General features: G+C 43.7%; 1 protein-coding gene across 5 annotated transcripts in view; it reads left to right on the top strand.

Annotated features, from left to right (window-relative positions):
* The window catches only part of LOC109635181 (protein bicaudal D homolog 2-like), a 42,873-nt gene extending 23,215 nt beyond the window's left edge, over positions 1–19,658 (top strand). Inside the window, exons 3-12 of one of the 5 annotated variants that reach the window (XM_069526226.1) lie at positions 4,214–4,366; positions 5,195–5,409; positions 5,499–5,745; positions 7,198–7,455; positions 7,596–7,799; positions 7,891–8,433; positions 8,987–9,138; positions 13,952–14,183; positions 15,802–15,870; positions 17,408–19,658. In XM_069526226.1, coding sequence (XP_069382327.1) covers positions 4,214–4,366; positions 5,195–5,409; positions 5,499–5,745; positions 7,198–7,455; positions 7,596–7,799; positions 7,891–8,433; positions 8,987–9,138; positions 13,952–14,183; positions 15,802–15,849 — 2,052 coding nt within the window. In that variant the 3' untranslated portion in view covers positions 15,850–15,870; positions 17,408–19,658. Of the gene's footprint in view, positions 1–4,213; positions 4,367–5,194; positions 5,410–5,498; positions 5,746–7,197; positions 7,456–7,595; positions 7,800–7,890; positions 8,434–8,986; positions 9,139–13,951 lie in introns of all 5 variants that reach the window. The other 4 variants (XR_011243164.1, XM_069526227.1, XM_069526225.1 and 1 more) reach the window with 4 other exon arrangements.
* The last annotated feature ends 1,416 nt before the right edge of the window (positions 19,659–21,074 follow it).

The following is a 21,074-nucleotide window of genomic DNA, read 5'->3' as shown; positions in this document are numbered from 1 at the left end:
TTTAATTACAACCAGATACATAGAACTTAAATTAAGATTTTCTATTTTAATGTAACATAAAAAAACAAATGCATGTCTTTTCTGCAGTATTCATTCTGTACATATCACCAATAGCTATATGTCTGTGAAAGGCTCATTATCAGCCAACTGATGTATCAGAGTGGCTCTACTGCTCACTGACTAACTAATGGTTGTAAACATGTTCACGTGTACATTTCTCCACTTCCATCAGCGTGACCTCAAAATCACTAATTCACCGTTAAGTGCATGTGGGCACACTTTCACCCTGGGCCTTTCAGTATCACACACTGTGGACAACGCACCATCCGCCGCACAGTCACAAGGTTCCTTTCACTTTTTATTTTTTAATTGTGTCATTGAAACGTGTGACCTTGATGGTGTTTTCTCCCCCTAATGGAGTCTGGGTAAGCATGACAATCACTGGCAGAGGAGAGGAGGATAAAAGCAGATCTGCTTTCACCCGCATTCTCTGCTCTGACAGCAGCAATAGGCCCCTGAGCGTCATTATTCCTTTGCTCTGTCTAAAGCTACACTGTGGGGGTTGAGCTTCGCCGCATCTGTGATTCATTTCTAGTCTCTCCTGAAGGTAATCCTGAGATGGGTTTGGCTTTGTAGAGTTAGATTTAACATGGGCTGACGTGACCTTGATGTGCTGCAGAGCCTACAGGACAGTTAAAAGTTCCTTTTTTAAAATTCTTTAGTCCAAAAGTGCTTTCCAGAGCACAATATCATGAGAGCTCTATAAGCAGAAGTGAACAGGGCTGTTCCTGTTCGCTTCTTTTAATCTGATAGGTATATATGATGGAACCAAAGCTGAGTATGAAGAAGGAATTCAACTGTGACTGATGCACAGCCTCTAAAAGCACGCTGACACACTGACACAGGAGAGCAGGGAGGTGGGGTTGGAAAAATGAGAGCGGTAATAGTGTTTTGAGAAATGGCAAAATGGATGTCAGACAGAAGCTGAGAGAGGTTTAAAAAACAGTATTGAGCTGGGGTGCACTTGATCTCATGCCATCTGGGAGCCTCTCTGCACTTTGCAGGGTTTGTAATTTGTAAAGAAGAAGAAAGTGTATTTTACTGAAGTGAGCAGGATGGAGAGTGAAATGGAGGTCAGTGGGGTAAGGATACAAATATACAGTAAATATGGATTTTCCAGAAATGCAAGCTGGATTCATCTGGAGTTACGACGCTGCAGAGCCTTGAACAAAGAATTAAAACATTCCTAATCTATACTTGTGTTAAGCCTGAAACTTTGCCACCATGGCTCAGTAAGTAATAGAGCTGTTTGTAGAAGTCGGAGGTTATAGCAGCTCAAACACATTGAGAAATTACTCCGAGCCTCGGTGAGATTTAAGCAGGCTCAGCAGCACTGTGCTGTCAGGAGTGGTTTACTGGTGAGAAGAAAGCTTAAGAGATGAAAGTAAGAGTTCATACAGTTAGATGAAGCTCTGACCCACGTAAATGTGCAATAGTGACATTTTTGCAGCACTGCAACATCAAGAGACTTCATTAGAGCAGAGAACTACTCACATACTCTATACACGTACACTGCCTTGTCTTACATGCCTCACTATGCTTTCAAACATTTAATATATCATGGCTAAAATTGTATCCTGTAAGTTTATAGTGTATTGGTGTATTCACTGCCACCCTCTTTGTAAGGAAGGGATGTGGAAGTCGGTGTGTGTGGGAGGGCAAGACAAGCAGCTGTCCAGACGTCACCTGTAGTGACAGCAGGCAGGGGGTAATCGCAAACCACACACAGGCCTATATCCATTAAAGACCTCACATGGCCTTCAGTATATCACACCCCACCCCGGTCTCTAACCAGCCACACACACACACACACACACACACACACACACACACACACCTACACACATGCATCATCATCGTCGTCATGATTTCTATTCCCAGGAGTGTGTGTCCCATGCCTGATTAAATGTTCTTGTCACACAGGAGCACACATGTCCCTCACAACCTCTGGTGAATTAACTCAAATCTGTCAGGCAGCAGAACAGTGTAACCTCCCTCAGTCTGTGAGGGGTGCAGTGGGGTGGGGGATGTGGAAACCAGGTGAAAGGTCAAAAACGCTGCCATGCATTGTAATCAGATTGGAGGCAGATCTTAATCAGTCTTAGTGCTGGCCTGTATTCATCGGGACCAAATGACACTGACCCTCCAGCTGAGGCACATCATTGTAACCCTGACCAGGAAGAGACCTCACCAAGCAGCTGGCACAGAGTTAAAAACAACAGATGACTCCACTGATGAGATTATGTTAAACATGGTATACATGTTTCCAGCTCTTCTTTCCATTTTTTTCATCAATTCCCAGAAGTCAGGACGACTGTATAGAGGCTTAGTGGCAGGACAGATCTGTATTGTTAGCTCATGCATTATTCAGTAATGCACCAACATCAGGGCTTTCGCTCAGCAGACGCCCACACTCATTACACATGCGCACAACCCTGATGAATATTAATGCACCTTCAAACGTCAGCATCGACTCAGCGCCGCTCATAGAGATTACTTATTACCCAGAGCAAATGAGGAGTGTGTACTCTTCATCAGCAGGGGGTTCAGCAACATAATATTTGTCAGAGCATTCTGCTCTTTGTAAAATGAGCGAGTAAATTCCAATTATAGAGAAAGTAACAAAAACAGATTGCATTCTTGTTGCTTGTTACAAGTCTCCTGAGTCAAATTTGTTAGATCTCACAGAATCTGAATTATTGCTCTGTACTGTTAAAGCTCATTTACAGTATGAAAAGTGTGTGTCAAGCACATCACAGGTAAAGGGATCAAACCGCTGACCTAGTTACCGTAAGGTGTTTCTAACCATCAGAACACCTGTCTCCACCAGCTTATTACCTACTCTATTTCAATGAGTAATATCACTGATGTGTATTTAGTCTGGAGGCAGCGCTGGTATGAGAAAGTCTGCAAAGTGAAAGCCTCTCAGGATTTGCTTCCTGCAGTGGTTGAAATGATCACAGAGCAGGAGCAGGGATTGTGATGCGGCCACGTGGGGACGGCAGGAGAGGAAGGGGCCACCTGGCAGGGGATTGGGAGGCTAATTGTCCCTATGGTATTAGGTTATCTCTGCCAGCTCCTCTCAGAGCATCACACACACATAGTGAAGAACACACGTGCAAACCCGAACCATGCAACAGAAATACTTACTGTCTCACACATGTAAATCTACACATATTAACAAAGAGTGTGAGATAGGATTAATGCGGAGAGACTACAGGGCGCAGACACTCATATTACACACACACATGCACACGTATGTTTGTTCACTCAGCTCAATAAGAGAGAGAGGCTCACCCTCCTTCAGTGACTATCCCTTTACTCCAGAGCTTTTTTCTTTTCTCTAAAATGTCCCCCACAAGAATCTCCTGTGGGACTCTCCTGTTTTTTTTGATGGGGGGCAGCATGAGCCAGCATGTAGGGATGGGAGGACGTTGGCAAACCTCAAGAGAAGAGGACAGAGGGTTAAACAGGGCAATAGATCAGGGAGTGGGACACAGGTGGCTCAGTGAGGCTGATCTGATCCTTATGGCTCTCGGTATCTGCGAGTGGGGGGAAGGGATGGTCGCTTACCGCTCTCACCTTTATATAATTAATGATGCCTGAACATCAGGACAGGGCCAAGTGCACTTACAGAACTAGAGCTGGATTGTAATAACTGCAAACATGATGTTAATGTTTTGTATGTTGCTTCAGTTCAAAACTTTCGAAACTTTTTTCTGGTAAATTTTCAGATTTATATGAATTCCAACTTTCTACAAGTCTGTAATTTTTGCTGATTAGTCCTTGTATCCTCTTGTACAGAGAATCAACCCTAATCTATCTCCCTCTTTAGAAAATTAGACTGTTGAAGTTCTTCGTAGCCATTGAATAGCTGTCATCAATGGAGAGAAAATTAGTCCTTGGTCTCTTTGGGGTCATGATCACTGGCAGGCAAGCGAACTTGTGGCCTACTGCCCGGAGAGACACCTGGCACCGCCCTCTCAGATGACGGGTTCGGCCAGATGGGAGCTCTTTCTTATCTTGCAAGATTTAGTGTTTAAGAGTCATCGTGACACAAACGCTTACAGTAAAACAAGAAAAGCCAATCAATCGCTGTCTCTCAACCCAGATTGAAATAGTGTTCACAGCGCTCCTTCCTTTGGCCCCACAGAACAGCCAGATGGTGGAGCTGCAGAGGAATCAGCTGCGGGATGACATCAAGGAGTACAAGTTCCGGGAGGCTCGCCTGCTGCAGGACTACACCGAGCTGGAGGAGGAAAACATCTCGCTGCAGAAGCAGGTCTCCGTGCTCAAACAGAGCCAGGTGAGGACAGAGCAGTGTTGCAAGTCTCAGTCATGCAAACAGTGAGAAGGGGGTGGGGAGACGAAGGAAAGCACAAGATCATCCCACTTCCTATTAAATTTGCCTTGGCTGGTTGTAATCATCAGGCTTTTAATAAACCGGTTGCGTCAGGCATCACATCCTATTGTTTTTCATAAACACGTCTACTATCTTTGTAGCCCCACAGGGCTTCCTCCTCCCTCACTCCAGCTCTCAGTCTTTATTATACTAATTAGACTGCTAAAAGTAACATGAGCCCCTTAATATTCAGATTCAATTACGATATTAAAACATTCTCTGGTACAGTAAAGAGATAATTTGTTCATTTGTGTGTTTCTTTAACAGCTATCGCTCTTCAAGCCACAGATTCTAAAATTTCATGGTACAAAACATACTGTTTATTCAAATCAGCTGAAAGGGGAGAAATGTACTTTGCATATCTGCAAATATTTAAGCAGCTGAATTTCCAAGTAGGACGTTTCCATTTGATCAAGGCTTTTATGCTTGAGCTGTTAATTCTCTCTGTATGCCCCTGTCGTTTTTGGATTAAACTTGCTTTTTTCATCATAAGGGGCACGAAACAAAAGCGGCTCCTTAGTTGATCATTAAAATAAAGATTCCCAAATCCAATCAACTTAAAACTAATTATAAAGCTAATTAATTTGATGTTTTCGTAATTACCATTGTCTTGAATGTCATTCATGGTTTGCCATACATGAACCAGCCTGCCAGCTCATTGTCATCAGTGCTGCACCTAGCTGTTTTTAATACAGAACCCATTAAAGTGGCTCCTTCTTCTCCTCTGTCCAGGTGGAGTTTGAGGGTTTGAAGCACGAGATCCGTCGTCTAGAGGAGGACACTCAGTTCCTGAACAGCCAACTGGAGGATGCCATCCGCCTGAAAGAGATTGCTGAGCGTCAGCTAGGAGAGGCCCTGGAGACCATCAAGACTGAGCGTGAGCTAAAAGCATCCCTTAGGAAAGAGCTTTCCCACTACATGAACATCGGAGACAGTCTGTATCACAGGTGAACTGAGCACAAACATGCTGTTTCCCAGCTGCAGCATCCTGTCCATTAAACACTAAATGACACATTCTTCCTCAATTTTCCCTCAGCCCACTAAGCATCTCTCTGGATGGTCTCAAGTTCAGTGACGATGCCGGTACCGAGCCAAACAACGACGAGGCTCTCCAAGGATACGAGAACGGCTTCATCAAACTGGCCAACACATTTGCTGACAACAACCGCATCTCCACACCCAGGAAGGAAGAGTTGTTCTGTCCTGTGCCCAGCCTCGTGGACGACCTGCTGAGCGAACTTAACATCTCAGAGATCCAGAAGCTCAAACAGCAGCTGATACAGGTTTGTCTCATTGTTTGCATGTTCACAGTGTGCTCCCGAGTAGCTCCCATTAAATAATCAGCATCAATTCACAGACAAGAAGCAATCAATGAATGAAAGAGCATAAGAGGCTAATGAGAGTCAAATGGAAATAAATCACCTTAAGTATTCCTCTAGATTTTACTTTCATGTTGTAATAGATTGGTGAGAGGCCTTGGATTATTTTATCATACCTTAAATACTTTGTTTGTTGTTCCTAAAACAAACAGGTTGTCAATAGTTAGGGTCGGGCTCCATCCCGACCCAGGCTGTTGCAGGGATCTAAATCTCTTTATAGCAAAGTTAATCCAGGGAGACACACACACCCTGCAGGCTCGACTGGGCCGCCAAACAGCAGGTGGTGGCACCGGAGGACCTGCCATCTGCTTGCTCATCACCCCACGAGTCCGGGGCTATGCCTGACTGGGCACCATGGTTACCAAAAAAGTACTAGGAACCTGTGGATAATGATTATTTAGAGGACTAGGAGATTATGGATTTTCTCCATCTCCCTTCATCAAACATAAACACGGTTGCTGGATTAATGTGTGAACTTGAGGTTACCTTGGTGCTGCCTTGCTGTGTGCACTGTTGTGGTTCTCGACCTGACCGTTGTTCTGGTGAAGCAGGTGGACTGTGACAAAGCCCTATGTTTGATATGAGCCAGCAGCCTGCTGGAGCCTTCTGCCAAGTCATTCCACAGATTCCTGACAGGAATCAGAGCACAGGAAACGAAAAGCTCCTTTACTCATTCAGCATTCGTCTGTTGCTCCTATACCTTATCACTTTTAATGATTTAGTTCTCAGTGATCTATCCCAGATCTGGATTCCTCAGATATCTACCTGAGTAGTCCTTCGAAATCTATAATTACATCCAGAATGGATTCTGCGGGAGTTGAATAGTTGTTAGGGTGTTAAACTTGTAAATATGTGAAAGGATCAGTCACTGATTTATCAAGACAGTAATATGTGATACAGCCTGGTCGTCAACATGAAAACCTGTGTAACAAAGTTTGTGATCTCCTCTTGAAATGAATCCTAATTTTATATTCTGCAGTAATGAAGATGAGAATGATCTTGACACTGTAATATTATTTACAGTTCCACCTCTGAAATAGCTCAGTGCTTAAATCAGCTGTGCGCTGTGTGCATGAGTGAAAGACGAGCCTCCTCATGTCTAAGCCAGCAAATAGTCAAGGTCAACCTGACTGTGATGCTGGGCCACTGAGCATCACATACCTTGGCAGCACAAGGCTGATAGTGGGCAGAGTTACCACATGACAGATAATCCACTGAATCAGTTTGATCTGTTGAGTTCAAAGCAAGAATCCCTCCCAATATCTAGTTACCAAGAAATAAAACGTGAAATTTGATTTGTGCAATAACCTGAGAATCTGTGCTCTTTGTATGTGGTTTCTTGTCTCTCATCCTCAGATGGAGCGTGAGAAGGTCAACCTGCTGTCCAACCTGCAAGACTCCCAAAAACAGCTAGAGCAGGCTAACGGTGCTCTGTCAGAGCATCAGGAGAAGGTCAACCGCCTCACAGAGAACCTCAGCGCCATCCGCAAGCTCCAGGCCAGCAAGGAGCGCCAGTCGGCCTTAGACAACGAGAAAGAACGCGATAGCAACGAAGACGGAGACTACTACGAGGTGGACATCAACGGACCTGAGATCCTGGAGTGCAAGTACAAGGTAATTGTCGAGTTAATAATGGACAGCACAGAATGTTAGATTTAGCTTTAAATTGACAGATAATTCACATAAAATCAAGTTAAGTCAGAACTAATCAGATTTGGTTTATTTATATGCGACAATCGATCTCTCCTTGCCAGGTTGCTGTGTCTGAAGCAGCAGAGCTGAAGGAGGAACTTAAGACTCTGAAGGCGGAATACCAGACCTGTCAGTCGCGATACGATGAGGAGCGCAACCGTCTGGAGAACGATGTCACAACACTGGGAGAGAAGCTGGGGACTTTGGAGAGGACAAGTCAGGCAGAGAAAGATGCGAAGACCAAGCTGGAGAAGGAGCTTCGCAAGGTGGGATGTTGTGCTTGATATTGACGTTGTGTTTTTATAACCACTGTGAAACCAAAACACAGCTAACTAATTTCTGTTTCTGTATTTTCAGTTGAGCGACGTGGCAGGCGAGTCACAAGGTAGCCTGAGTGTGGCACAGGATGAGCTAGTCACCTTCAGCGAAGAACTGGCCACCCTCTACAACCACGTCTGCATGTGCAACAACGAGACACCCAACCGCGTCATGCTCGACTTCTACAAGGAAGGTAAGGGTGGTCGGAGCAGCCCGGAGGGCCGCGGCCGCCGCTCCCCCATCCTGCTCACCAAGGGCCTCTTCCCCGAGCCTGTTAAAACTGACGTCAGCGACCCTTCAGCATTCTCCCCCCTGCCTTCTCCTGTATCTGACCACCGCCGCGAGCCTATGAACATCTACAATCTGGTGGCCATCATCAGGGACCAGATCAAGCACCTGCAGCTAGCCGTGGACCGCACCACCGAGCTGTCGCGCCAGAGGGTGGCCTCTCTGGAGCTCGGCACTGTGGCCGACAAGGACAAGGAGGCCTGCATGGAGGAGATCCTCAAATTAAAATCTCTGCTCAGCACCAAGAGGGAGCAGATTGCCACCCTGAGGACAGTCCTCAAGGCCAATAAGCAGGTCAGTTGGTCTTATACACATTCAACATATCTTTTAACCAACAGGGTATCACAACCAAACATTTGTCAGATTCCCTTGAAAGACAGAGACAGACGACAAGAGTGTCAGCTATTTCAGGTCGATTCAGCTGTTACAGCAAGTGCTGCAGACAAGATCTGTAACAAGCTCTGGTGGGGACAGCAGTCTGATGGTGTCAGCTGCCCAGAGTCTGTGTTTAGGATTGAAGAACAGCCCTCCAAAGCACAAAGAACCATAACCCAGAGGCACAGTGTGTATGCAGTTGCTCCAGCAGCCCTTTAAAGTATGTGTGTGGTTACTCAGTGACCATTAGAGAACAGACATGAAAGCCTGTCATAAACCACACACCTTTGAATTACAGAACAGCGGCTAACAATAGTATCTAAGACAGGGCACAGGGCTACTTTAATGACTTACACGTGACCCAAAAAAATAGGTCATTCTTATTAACAGAGGTAGTCATCTTAAAACAGGAACCACACCCCCGATGTCTTCCAGCTGCTCTGACCTGTTTATCCCTCTCGTCCACCCACAGACAGCTGAAGTCGCCCTGACCAATCTGAAGAGCAAGTACGAGAACGAAAAGGCCATGGTGACCGAGACCATGATGAAACTGAGGAACGAGCTCAAAGCGCTAAAGGAAGACGCCGCCACCTTTTCCTCTCTCCGAGCTATGTTCGCCACACGGTAAGGAACACACCGCCACCTACCCTAGTGGACAAAAAGATCCTGCTTTTCAAGTCTCACAAGCATTTACCTGACATATCTTTCAAACCTCACACAATGTTTGACCACCTCACATTTCCAGAAGAGATTGCTGGATAGGCAGTCTTTGTTTTTTTATATACAGCCACATGGTCAGGCATGAATCCCAACTGTGACTATATGCTTTAGATTAGGGCAGTGGTATTACATTACACTTTGTGCTATTCCTAAAACTACTGTATGTCAATCATACAATGACAATGTAACCAGGTAAGATTAAAATAAGATTATTATCATACTATAATCCACATTCGCCATATGTTGGCTCTGTCTGTATTACTGTATGTACATGTCATCTTAAAGAGGATATTGTTTGATTTTGACAATCACGGCCTGAAAGGGATTTTAGTAGCTTTGATACAGACAGAAGGTATTTAATCTGGGTATCATTAATGTCACTTAAATCATGTTTTTGACCAGTGTTTTGATTTGTGTGTGTGTGTGTGTGTAGTATCAGATGGGCTGACACACTTGCTAATCTTTTCTGATTCCGAAGAGAAGCCGGTCAAAGGTTTCGTGCATAATCCCACCTCATCTTGGTCTGGATTACACATTCAACCCTAAACACATCATAGACTAAGTGCTCATACACAGCCTGTTTGTTTGTTTGTTTGTTTGTTTGTTTGTTTGTTTGTGTGCATGAATTTTGATAAAAGTAAGAAAATGAGCGACAGAAGATAATATCATCTAATTTCAGATATGATTTTTAGCGATTCCACAGTGGATGAACAACCCACAGTCTGAGTGTCATTTCCTCTTGGTGGATGTGTTTTTTCACTTGTCCTGTAAATATCGGCTCTGGTCCAGATGGCTGAGATGCAGAGACAGTCTTTCCGTCTGCATTTAAGACATTTAAGACTTTTGCAATCCACAGAAAAGCTCAAGCTGTGCAGAGGGAAGGAGGAGGAGGAAGGAGGGGATGGTTTTATAGAATGAAGGTTACTGAGGCTGCGGGGAATATGTGGGAGGCTCAGCACCCCCTCATCTTACCCATACACTAATTCGATACCCATCTCTGAAGTAAAGTCTGCTTGCAGTGTCTAATTAGCTATTATCAGGAGGATAACCCCTCTATCTGCTGCCTCTGTGGTTGGTGCGCTGCAAAAATAGATGGTTAGAGGCTCTAGATGTAAAGCTAAACTATAAAGGGAACCAGATCCTGCTCGCAATAATGTTATTTTTTCACCCATCTTTGAGACATGAGTTTGGTGAAAGTTTGAGATCATATGGACGATGCAGATCCATAGTGAAGGGTCTCTGTCCTTAAGCCTCTTTTGCTAGAGAGACTTAAGATATTGACAACACATTGGAGCTCGCTCTTTAGCGCCTGCATCATCATGTGTGTTTTTGTCGGCCCGTGCATGAATCACCTCCCCCTGATGATGATGTTCTTCGAGGCTCCAGCCCCACTGGTCCACCATCGCCCTGCGTGATTTACATTCAAGTGTGTTTTTAGGGATTCGTGCATTGGTATGTAAATTATGTCTTATACGGCACAGAGTTGGGTCAGGGAACTCTTTGAGAGGCAGGGGGACTCGCCTGAGAGAGGTTTCCCACACTCCCCCTCCTCTTTATATCCCCCCTTCCATCCTTCCTCAGATCCAAACAACCCGTTCTCTGGTCCATCTGGAAAAGAAAGAGAGGAAGGGGGCTGGCCTTCCGTTAAAGCCCACTACAGGAGCCTAATTTTACTTCTCTTCTTTTGTTCTTTTTTCATGATAATCACCTTTCTGACAAAATCTGTGAAAGTGGAATTGTGAGAGTGTAGAGTACTCAGATACAAATGTGTGGTCTTGGACAAAGAGGAAGAGTGGAATTGAAAGAATGAGCAGGTTTTTGTGCGAGTCCTTTGTGTGATCTCACGCTGCAGCCTGAGTGTAGATTAATAAAGTTACTTGAGATTTTCTACGTCCTTTTCGTTCTGTGAGGATTTCATTAGAGAGAAGCAGGCTCAACGTTTTTCAAGTGTGTGTTTATGTGTGTGTGTGTGTGTCTCCAGCTGCAGTCTCTGGTGTCATATTAACAGTAACCTCCTCCTGCCTCTAACATTCCTCAGACATGCCTCTACATGCTCCCAACTCCTGCTCGATACTGATTAACAGCTAAACCATTTGCCCGAGTCACGTTTTTTCCTCAAACACACACACCATCTCACCAACTCACCATCACTGTTCCTTCCATTCTGTTATTACTTCTTTCTCCCTGCTCCCTCTCCATGATATCCATCCCATCATGACCACCGTGACCAATCAAGCTTCAGACAGATTGGAGGAGGCTGTGTGTGTGTGTGTGTGTGTGTCTAAAGTAAATCTTCACAGAAGGATGCAGATAGTGTCTCTTTGTCAAATATGGTGTTCATTCCCTAAAAGGCGACTGGCTGCCTCCCGGTCCCCCTTCAGCCATTGTGCCTCCACACCCCCATCAACAGGCCAGAAAGGCTCCTATTGTATCCCTCCAGTCCCCAGAATAGACTTCTCTGTTTTTTCCCGGGAAAAATGCACACCCTCTCGCCCCCCGTACAAGAGTGACTGAGCTGTCTGCAGGCGCACCAGCCACCCCCCTTATTCCCAGGTCGTCCCCCCGTCTCACACTGGGTTTAATGAAGCAGCACTGATCCGTATTGTCTGGGTGTGTGTCCCACTGGGAATCAAACTGCATACACAAGAGGGGAGGGTATGGTTAATGTTTGCATGGTGGTCTGGCAAGGTCCGAGTTCACATGGCTCACAACCACGTGCAGCATGACTCAAAACAAAAACATCTGCGGTCACTACGTCTTTTTAAGACCAGACTCTACCTTCAACACTTATTTCTATTAAATACAAGAGCTTAAACTAGTAAAACTAGTAGAGCACATACCAAAGTTCAAATTCACTAGATGTGGGTTTCTACTTTAATCTGAACCAAATTGCACACACTCATAAATATCAGAGAGTTAAAGGTGGCAGATCTTTCATCAAGATCCTTGAATTATTCTCTGAGAAATAGAGCAACAATCATGAAATAGAACAATCATGAAATAACACTGGAATACTGAAACTATTCACATCCAAGTTATTTTCTTTGGAAATAAGTCCAAGATCTTAGATTAATCAACTGACTTGTTTTTACAGTGCAGCAGTGACAGTGACTTTCCACAGACTGAAACAATAACAGATCTCTCGTTCTTGCTGCGAAAAATGACAGTTGCAGACGGTGGAATACAGTTACATCACTTCAGTGAAATTTGTTGCGGTTATTCAGACCGTCAATTCAGGTAGAGGAGTTCCCACGTAAAGTAAATACTTAAATACCTGACAGATAAAGGGAGCAGGGTGAGGCCACTTACCAGTTCAACTGTGTCTGAATGTTTTTTAATGCTGCAGAGTTGGAGAACAAGGTGAACGAGGCATAAAGGTGTGTTGCTCAACACTGAGGCATGCCACTCATACTGCTTTGCCAGTAAAACACTTTAAGTAAAGGGATGAGCAAGATGGAGAGAGAGGAAGTGACTGATGCAGGCAGACGAGATGCAGACAGCAGCAAGGGGCCGACAGAGGGAAGGAAAGGGTGATAGGGAAGATAAGAGCCAGGAGAGAGGATGAGATCGAGAGAGAGAGATGAATGAGAGAGCAAGGTACTGGAAAGGAAAAAGGGGATTGATGGAGGGCAGAGGCAAGAACATGGAAAGTGGGCATGACAGCAGATGGTGTGTGGAGATATGAAACCCTAAACCCAAAATGCATTTCAGTGACCCAGTTTCCTACCTGTCCAGACACACACACACACACACACACACACACACACACACACACACACACACTCACACACACACACAAACACAAAGGGCACAGGGAGACGGGTTATAGTGCCGCAGTGCAGCACCCAGTCACATGTGATACAGTCTCACTTCAACTAGAAAAGTGGGGATCAGGTGTGAGCAGCTACAGCCCAGCACCACGAACCACATTCCTCTCTTCACCATCTTCAGTTTTCTCCCCTCGCTGACGCTCGTCCCCAGTCTGCTGCTCAGGTGACGCACAAAGGATCTTCTCAGTGACCCCTGGGTTAATGCTCTCATCCTTTGTGTATGTTATCTATTCTTAACTTCCTCGTAATATTCAGAGGAGCTTTGAGCCACACAGAGTTGTGGAGCACAGATAGTGCTGATGACAGTGGCTATATCAACCCCTGAATATCATTTTTTTAAAATATGTAAAGAGATTCAAAGATTTTTATCGTTCATGAACAAGTGAAGAGAAGTTTAGATGCAGACAGATGAGGAGTTTTGTTGTTTTTTTCAAAATATCTGCTCAAGTTATTTAAAAAATGAGCTGTGAACATTGTGTTTGGTGAAATTTGGTGAAGGTCTCTGACGCAGCTCATGAATTCCTAGAACTGAAGCTCTATCTGTTCTGTGTGGCCCAGGGGCGCCACCTGGTGGTGCCAACAACTGTGCAACCAGGGGAAAGGTCATGATGAAATTTTTATTTTATTTTAGTTGTTGTCTCAGTGAGTGTTTGTCTGAAACATGCAGTATGTGTGAGATGGTCATAGTTTTACAATAGTTTAAATGCAAAAATGTGAACATTATTAAATTATTTTGTCCATTGAGTTGCACTATTTCATATTACTGCATGTGCTATTGCCCCCTGGTGGTGTGACACGGGACATTACTGATGGCACAATATATCTTCCAGTTCAAAGTGAATAAATACACATCTGACTCTACATCTTTCTGTGTGTGTCTCTTGCAGATGTGATGAGTATGTGACCCAGCTGGATGAGATGCAGAGGCAGCTCGCTGCAGCAGAGGATGAGAAGAAGACCCTGAACTCGCTGCTGCGGATGGCGATCCAGCAGAAACTGGCCCTGACGCAGCGCCTGGAGGACCTGGAGTTTGACCACGAGCAGACCCGTCGCGGAGGCACCGCCAGCCGCGCTAAGACCCGCAGCAAGGCCGTCAGTGCTGCCATCAACAACCCCCACGTAAGTCAGAGTCTCACCTGCTCTGGCACCGGCCGCCCAGAGCCCAACATCGCCGTGCCCAATGGCATTCTGGGAGGCCCTGTGGTCTTTTGCAGCGAGAAGTACAAGATCTACTGCGACTGAGGCGGACAAGATTTCCGCAAGGGACTGCTGTGTACAGAGGGGAGGGTGCCTGTCGGCCGAACCCTCCCTGCCTTAGTGTTAAAGAGCCCCACTCGCTCGCTTAGCTCCCTGGCACGCCTGCGCTCCTCTAGGGACTGCTGTGTGACTAACCAGCTGCTCGTGTGTGCTAGTGTTAACGCTTAGGGGAATGCAGATGTATGTACAGTGTGCACTAGACATTTGGACTGTAGTAGACATATATGGCATGTGGATTATAGGGCCCCGGTTATATTGGGGGTTTTGTGGATATTATGGAGTGTCTATTCTTTCCTCTGTCATGGTGCCGTACGTATGATGTAAAAGGCGGCCGCTTCTGTGCTTGGTTGTTCTTCCCCCTGAGTGTATTGCCTGGTAACAGTAACACATTGTGGGGGTGGGGACTTGTGAAGAGGATGTCAATTTGAAGCTCTTGTAACTAAATATGACATCCTCTGCTCTACGGCTTGTCCGTTGGTATTGGTGCTCCTTTCGAAATAAAAGCCCCCTTCTCTCCTCTGCCTCTCCGTCCTGGTCCCCCAGGACTGACCTGTGCCCAGTCACCCACTGTCTAATCAGGTCACTCTTAAATGTTTACAAGAAGAAAAGAAATATGCAATCTCCCTCTGCTTTCTTGCACGGGGAGCACAAAATGATTCTACACAGAAATTCAAAAACTTGCGAGTGGGTTTTCTGGTGTAATTGTTTTGGGCCGATAAGGAGCACCTGTGACCACGGGTGTTTATTTCAGGATGGTTTCGAAGCTGTGATCGTAGCACACCAATACAATAGGGTTGGTAGAATCGCATGGCTTTGCAGCTAAAAACGCTTATGAGCTTTTTTACGTTTTTTTTCTGTTGTCAGGTGTGTGGTACAAGACAAATGTGCCGCAGGGCTCTACATTGTAAAAAGAGGAGTTATTTGGTGTCGGGTGCGATACAGGAGGGCTATCTATTCCATGTGACCCATTACGTTGCGATGGATTCCTTCAGAGCCATATTATAAGAGAGGAAGAAAAGTTTTGACAAATCGATCTCCACACCCAAATTAAGTGCACTTCAGCATAGGTGCCTCAGGTTCCTACTTCTGTTAGAATGATATATTGATTACTGTGAACAGAGATACAATATAGTTTTGATCAAAGATGAGTTTTTTTTTTTAAAAACGGTGCAAATCCTAAAAGAGCACAATTTAATAAAGGCACCCGCATCTATTCTGGATAATAAATCTGCAAAGAAAACCAAGCAACCACACGGCAAAAGTGCCTGTCGACCCAAACACTTGATATATTTATCTATCTGCTGATGTAAAGCCCTGTCCTGTGTCTCTCTCACTCTGTCCTCGCTTCTCCGTCTCTCTCCCCTCTATCCTCTCTCAGTTTTTGAGAGCTCTGTGTGTTGATGTGGATGAAAACATTTTTCCTCACGTTTTTAATCTGTGTTTTGTCGCTCAGTCGCCATAACGACCCTCTCTCTTTTAGACTGTCAGCAGCTTGCTCCAGCAGCATCACCATTCACCCTTTAAATAGAATGAGGAGTATTTTTGTCAGGTAACGTCCTCACATACTTTGTGTTCCTGATTTGTTTTTTGCCTGTTTGTGTATCAGAGTTGAAGTGAAGGGCCCTCATGTGTGTGTCATGTTTCTAACCTTTGCAAATGGAGGGTTGCTCATTTCTTTTGTCTTTAATTTGGTGTGTGAGGACACAGCGACGTACTGTTTTAGTATCCACACAATAGCTTTAACCCCTCGCAAGCTAGCATTACGCAAATAGGAACAAAATATAAGTGGGGCTTGTGTTTAAATCCATGTATTGCTTGTGGATCATAGACACATTAGCTTTATGATGCTGAAAGCAGGGTTGATGTGAGGAAAATCCTGCAAGATTGATCAAATTAGAAGTTTTCTACTACTACTAAGCTATATATTGTACTCTATATTCTTAATATGATCATGTTCAGGTTATAATCTTGCAGGATCCTACTACAGTATTCCTTCCTCTCAGATATGAAGAGAGGGGTGTTCCTTTATGCCTCAGACAATGGAACAACGTCACCAGTCAACCCTGCTTGAGTGTGCATCCATAAGCCACAGCACACAGCATGGATGTTAGAGATAGAGAAAAAAACAAATGCAGCCTCCTGGGAGGTCAATCACTCTTACGTTTGTGATTCACTTAACTTACAAGTGCGATATATTCAGTTTCTATCAGTTTGCGCTGACAGAGAAAAGGTTTGCGGAGTAGTCGAGGGAGAACTACTCGTGTTGTAAACCAGCTCCTGAGAGAGAGAGGAGAGAAGAAAAGCTAGACATGCTGGTGAGGAAAGCCACATGTCCGACTGAGAGCTGACTCTCATACTATAGTGAAATGAGTTTCCTGAGGGAGAAACTCACTGTGGAGGAAGAGACTAGTTGCTCAATCAACCAGAGGACATTGATTCAAATAAGTCGAGCCCCTAACCCCTTCTCTCCCCTTGTATAGGCTCAGTGGGATCACTGAGCAGTAGATAGACCCCAAGATGTGATTGTAACTAGAACCCCCTTCTCTCAACGATGATGAATCCCCACTTTGCTCCATCTGGTTGGAAATCAATGTCTGGCTCAGCTTGCCACCTAAAAGGCTCCTCCTACCTCTGTTTGCAGGCTCCGCCCACTTCACCTTTGAGTTTTACTACCCATGATGCATCTAGTGTCTGATTTCATGTAAGCCTGCATGTATTAAAAAAAAAAACATAACCCATTTTTCATGTACTTGCATGGCACAAGAAAAAAACCCATCTCCTCTGACACCGGGTGGCGGGATGTGGCTTCAGCTCTGTCCTATGAATGACATGGTCGTGGTACTCGTGAGTCATTGGCTTCCTAACTGCACCCGCAGGATGAAACATATAGATGAGGTCGATCAGACATGAACGCACCTGACGTGATATCACTGGTCTCCAGGGCTCCTACCTAACGTTAGCTTCTGTTGCTCTGACTAACCACAGTTTTGCTGTGTGTGTGTGTGTGTGTGGACTCATGTTAACACTTGCTCTAAATTGATCAATAATGCTAATGCTGATCATTTGTCTGTTTCTCATTCTTGCAGTAAATTACAATAGCTCTGCGCGGACGACGAAGTACCGACACATGGTCCATTCTCACAGCCGATTGAGTTTCCCGAAAAAGGGTTAGAACTGTAGACGATTTGGGCATTAAGACAAAAAATAAGGACATTTTTAAAAGTTAAAAGTCGGATCAATTGTCCTTCTTCTTGAACACTAAAGTGATGCATACACTACTTTCTCATTTTTGCGTGAAGCCAATTTCTCACAAGTTCAATGAACTGGTTGACCTCCTGAACCAGAGGTTGTGTTTGGCTAATCTAACCCTCCAGTGAGAAGCCAGGGGAGATGGGTATTTTTATTTTTATCTTATGTTTTTGTTGTTTTAGTTTATTATTTTCTTAATCTGTGCACTTTCATTATATAGGACTATAACAGACTATTATTATTAACCAATAGGAAAGCGTGGTAGCACTATGGTTTGTGAGTAATTCAGTATAGATTACACGACTATAGGATTATACGTCCTGCTGAAAAATCGGAATTTTAAGAGACTATTTACTCCGGTAAGGGCTTCGCAAACCACAGAGCGACTATTACGGCTTCATCCTCAAGATTTTATCCATGAAATAATCATTCTTTTATTGTTTTGTTACTTCATATGTTATGCTGTTGGTTTTCTCTTGTGTTTGTTCTACTGCCATGTTCTCTACAAAAAAATCCAGGGTGATCAAATTCTGGGGTTTTTTCATGTATTTATTATTCCTAGGAATAGTTCAAAATAACACAATGAAACTTGACAACGCTCTGACTCAAGTAGGTGAGTGGTGTTTTGGGAAAAATTTAAGCAACGTGAAAAGCTTTTCCTATCTTCTTACCGAGGGCGTTCCAATGAAGCGGGATCACTGACTCTCAGAATTCTCTGCAAGTGCAACAATTAAATTCCAAATTGGAATTGTTTCATTCTCTCTTCGTTTATCGTGCCAAATCTTGGTGCACCGTTTAGGTTGAAAAGAATCAAGACAGAAAGAAGACAAGCCGTCACTTACAAAGGTGTAATTCGGGCCATGGCTCTCTGTGCGAGTGCCGGGGGTTTTGATTTTTTGGTTTGTTCAGTTCTTCGTTTCTGACCAGTAGTGCCTTTCATTGTTTCAAGGGAGAATCTTAGACTAGTGTTTTTATGTTTTCAGTTTTTTTATAAAGGTGAGGACCTCGGGTTCAAAATGACTGTGAGCAGCAATAAGTGCAAAGGGAATTTCCGCCCTGTCTGCATGAGTGAGATGATAGTTTTAAAATTAGCTCAATAAAACTGAAATTGTATTGAATTCTGCGGGTCAGTGATCCATTCAATAAATTCAGGGGTATTAAAGAAAGGTTGGTTTTTTTATCAAACTTTGGGAACCAAAAGAAATCCCTTTGGCCTCCTGTTTTTGAACAAAATGCTCCAAGCATCTGTAATGTGTTGGGGTCGATCAGTGTACTATTGGAAACATCTACGTATCTCTAGCTTTGTTTGGTGAAGGTAATGTGATATCAGTAGTATTGTTGAAAAAATGTGCAGCGGGCGCATTTTACCTTTCTTTTCGTCCGATTTGTTTGTTGGTTTGTTTGTTTTTTTATTCTTGAATCTTTTTTTACGTCATCTTTGAGCATTGTGTTTTCAGGAAACAGAAAACAAAATGGGCATCAACAAGCATGAATAGTGCCATTATAGCCAATGCTTGTTTGTTGAGGCGTTAAAGTTACCAATAAGGACGAGAAGCTAAAAAAAAAAAGTGCAATTCAGATACAGTTTTACATTTAAAAAAGAAAAAGTTTTCTGTTTGCTGGAAGCGATAGCATTGTCATAATAAAATTAGCTGTGCGAACTTGATATTGTCATATTGTGTTTCAGTATTGATCCATAATGAGGGTTTGATATCTTTATATGAAATAACGACTTCACCTGTATGTTGGTATTTATTTGAATTGTCATGCAGTACTGTATTCTTATCAATAATGTGCATTATGATTAGTGGCATATTGATTACAGCTAAATGTCATATGCATGTTTCTCAGTCATGGGACCTTTACACAGAATTGAAAACAAACATTTTAAATCTTTTTTTCAGGGTGTTAGAATAAAAAACAAGGAGAAAGGAGGAAAAAACAAGAAAAGACGAGAGTTAAGTCTGATGTATGATTGGTGAATTAATCCTATGAAAGTGTTTTGTTTGTTTTCCAGTAGGAGGTGGTATGTCTGTGTAAAGGTAGTCATACTGGCTAAAAATAAAAAAATAAAAACTTAAGTTTCAAGGTGTTTTCAGTGTTGTTATTTATAGCTCCTCTCCCCCAGCAGCAGCACATGAAGGGTTAACCAGGGAAGTGTATGGTCTGCAGCCCCCGAGTCTCCTCAGAGTGTTCCCAGCTGGAAGCCAGGGGCAGGGGGAACTTCCCAGCTGTCAGAGCGCACAGCTCCAGGACATGATCACATTTCACACAATGCACAAAAAACACTTCCACCACCTCCTCCCCCGCCGCTGCAGACCCTCGTTCTCTCCCTGCCTGTTCTCTGCTGTGTCGCTTAAACCTTGCTCCTCCCTCTCCCTCTTCGGCCTTTCACAGTTTCCCATTTCTTTTCCTTTCCTCCTCTCTCCCTCTCTCCCCCCTTGCCTCCTGGTGATACGCCCACGCACTGAGAGCCGCCCTGTTGACCTTTGGTGCACCCAGAACTTCCTGTCTAGGCCCTGGAGACCGGAGCTCTGTCCAATTAATACTGCCGTGATTTAAAATGCTGACGGGCTCTTTTACAAACTGCTAAAAAACTTGATTTCATAGCCCAAGAGTGATTTATAATGATACACATAATATCAAATAAATAATTTCAGCTTTGAAATGTGATAAGGATAAAATAAAGTAGCCCTCTGCAACTAAAGAAAGATTATTAAATATTCCACTAACGCACAGATAAAGTTGCATGATTCGTATCTGTGGTTTCCACCCTTTTCTCTCTGATGCAGCCTCATCAGATGAGATCAAGAACCCTTTATTAACACCATCTGTCGTGATGTTATACCAAAGTCATTATTTAACACTGTGTTGCATTAAAGTGGATGTTGTTGTTTTCATATTTCATTGTACTTTTTCAACTGTAAAATCCGACAGGTTGATCTTACCCTAGAAAAGCCATAGTAAACCGATCTCCTTGAAAAAGTTAAGTACATATAACTGTTAGTCTGAAGTTAAAACTTAGTTCCATGTACTTCATTTATTTCGAGGTGTTACGACTTAAACATGACAATTGAAATGAAATTGATCTTTCTATGTTGAAATAATTTAAGTAAAAAGTTAGTCTGACTGAAGAGATGTGTTTATTCAGTGGAATTTAGGAAACAGATAAATAAAGTAAACACAAGAAGGTTGGTTCACAGGATTGTAGTAGGTTGTTTCTATTGATTATTGTGAGACATAATATGCACAAACTTCAGCCTCACACTAGTTCATGATCCTTTGGTGAGGTAATTTTGGTCATCTAGGTATCTTACTTGCTAAATATCTATTTTTATGTCGATTAATATGTAATGTATTTGATTGTGTTTTTATACGGCAGACAGGGATGTCCAAATTAAATTCCCCACTGGGGCGATAAAGTCCTTCTTATCTTATCTTATGTTTTCAAACTGGATGAGCTCCTCCACAATCTTTCCACATACTTCTTGGTGAATGCAGTAG

The sequence above is a fragment of the Paralichthys olivaceus genome, chromosome 6 (assembly GCF_024713975.1).
Source record: "Paralichthys olivaceus isolate ysfri-2021 chromosome 6, ASM2471397v2, whole genome shotgun sequence".
Classification (NCBI taxonomy): Eukaryota; Metazoa; Chordata; class Actinopteri; order Pleuronectiformes; family Paralichthyidae; genus Paralichthys; species Paralichthys olivaceus.
The sequence above is the reverse complement of the archived record's forward strand: the minus strand, read 5'-3'. Positions and strand labels throughout refer to the sequence as shown.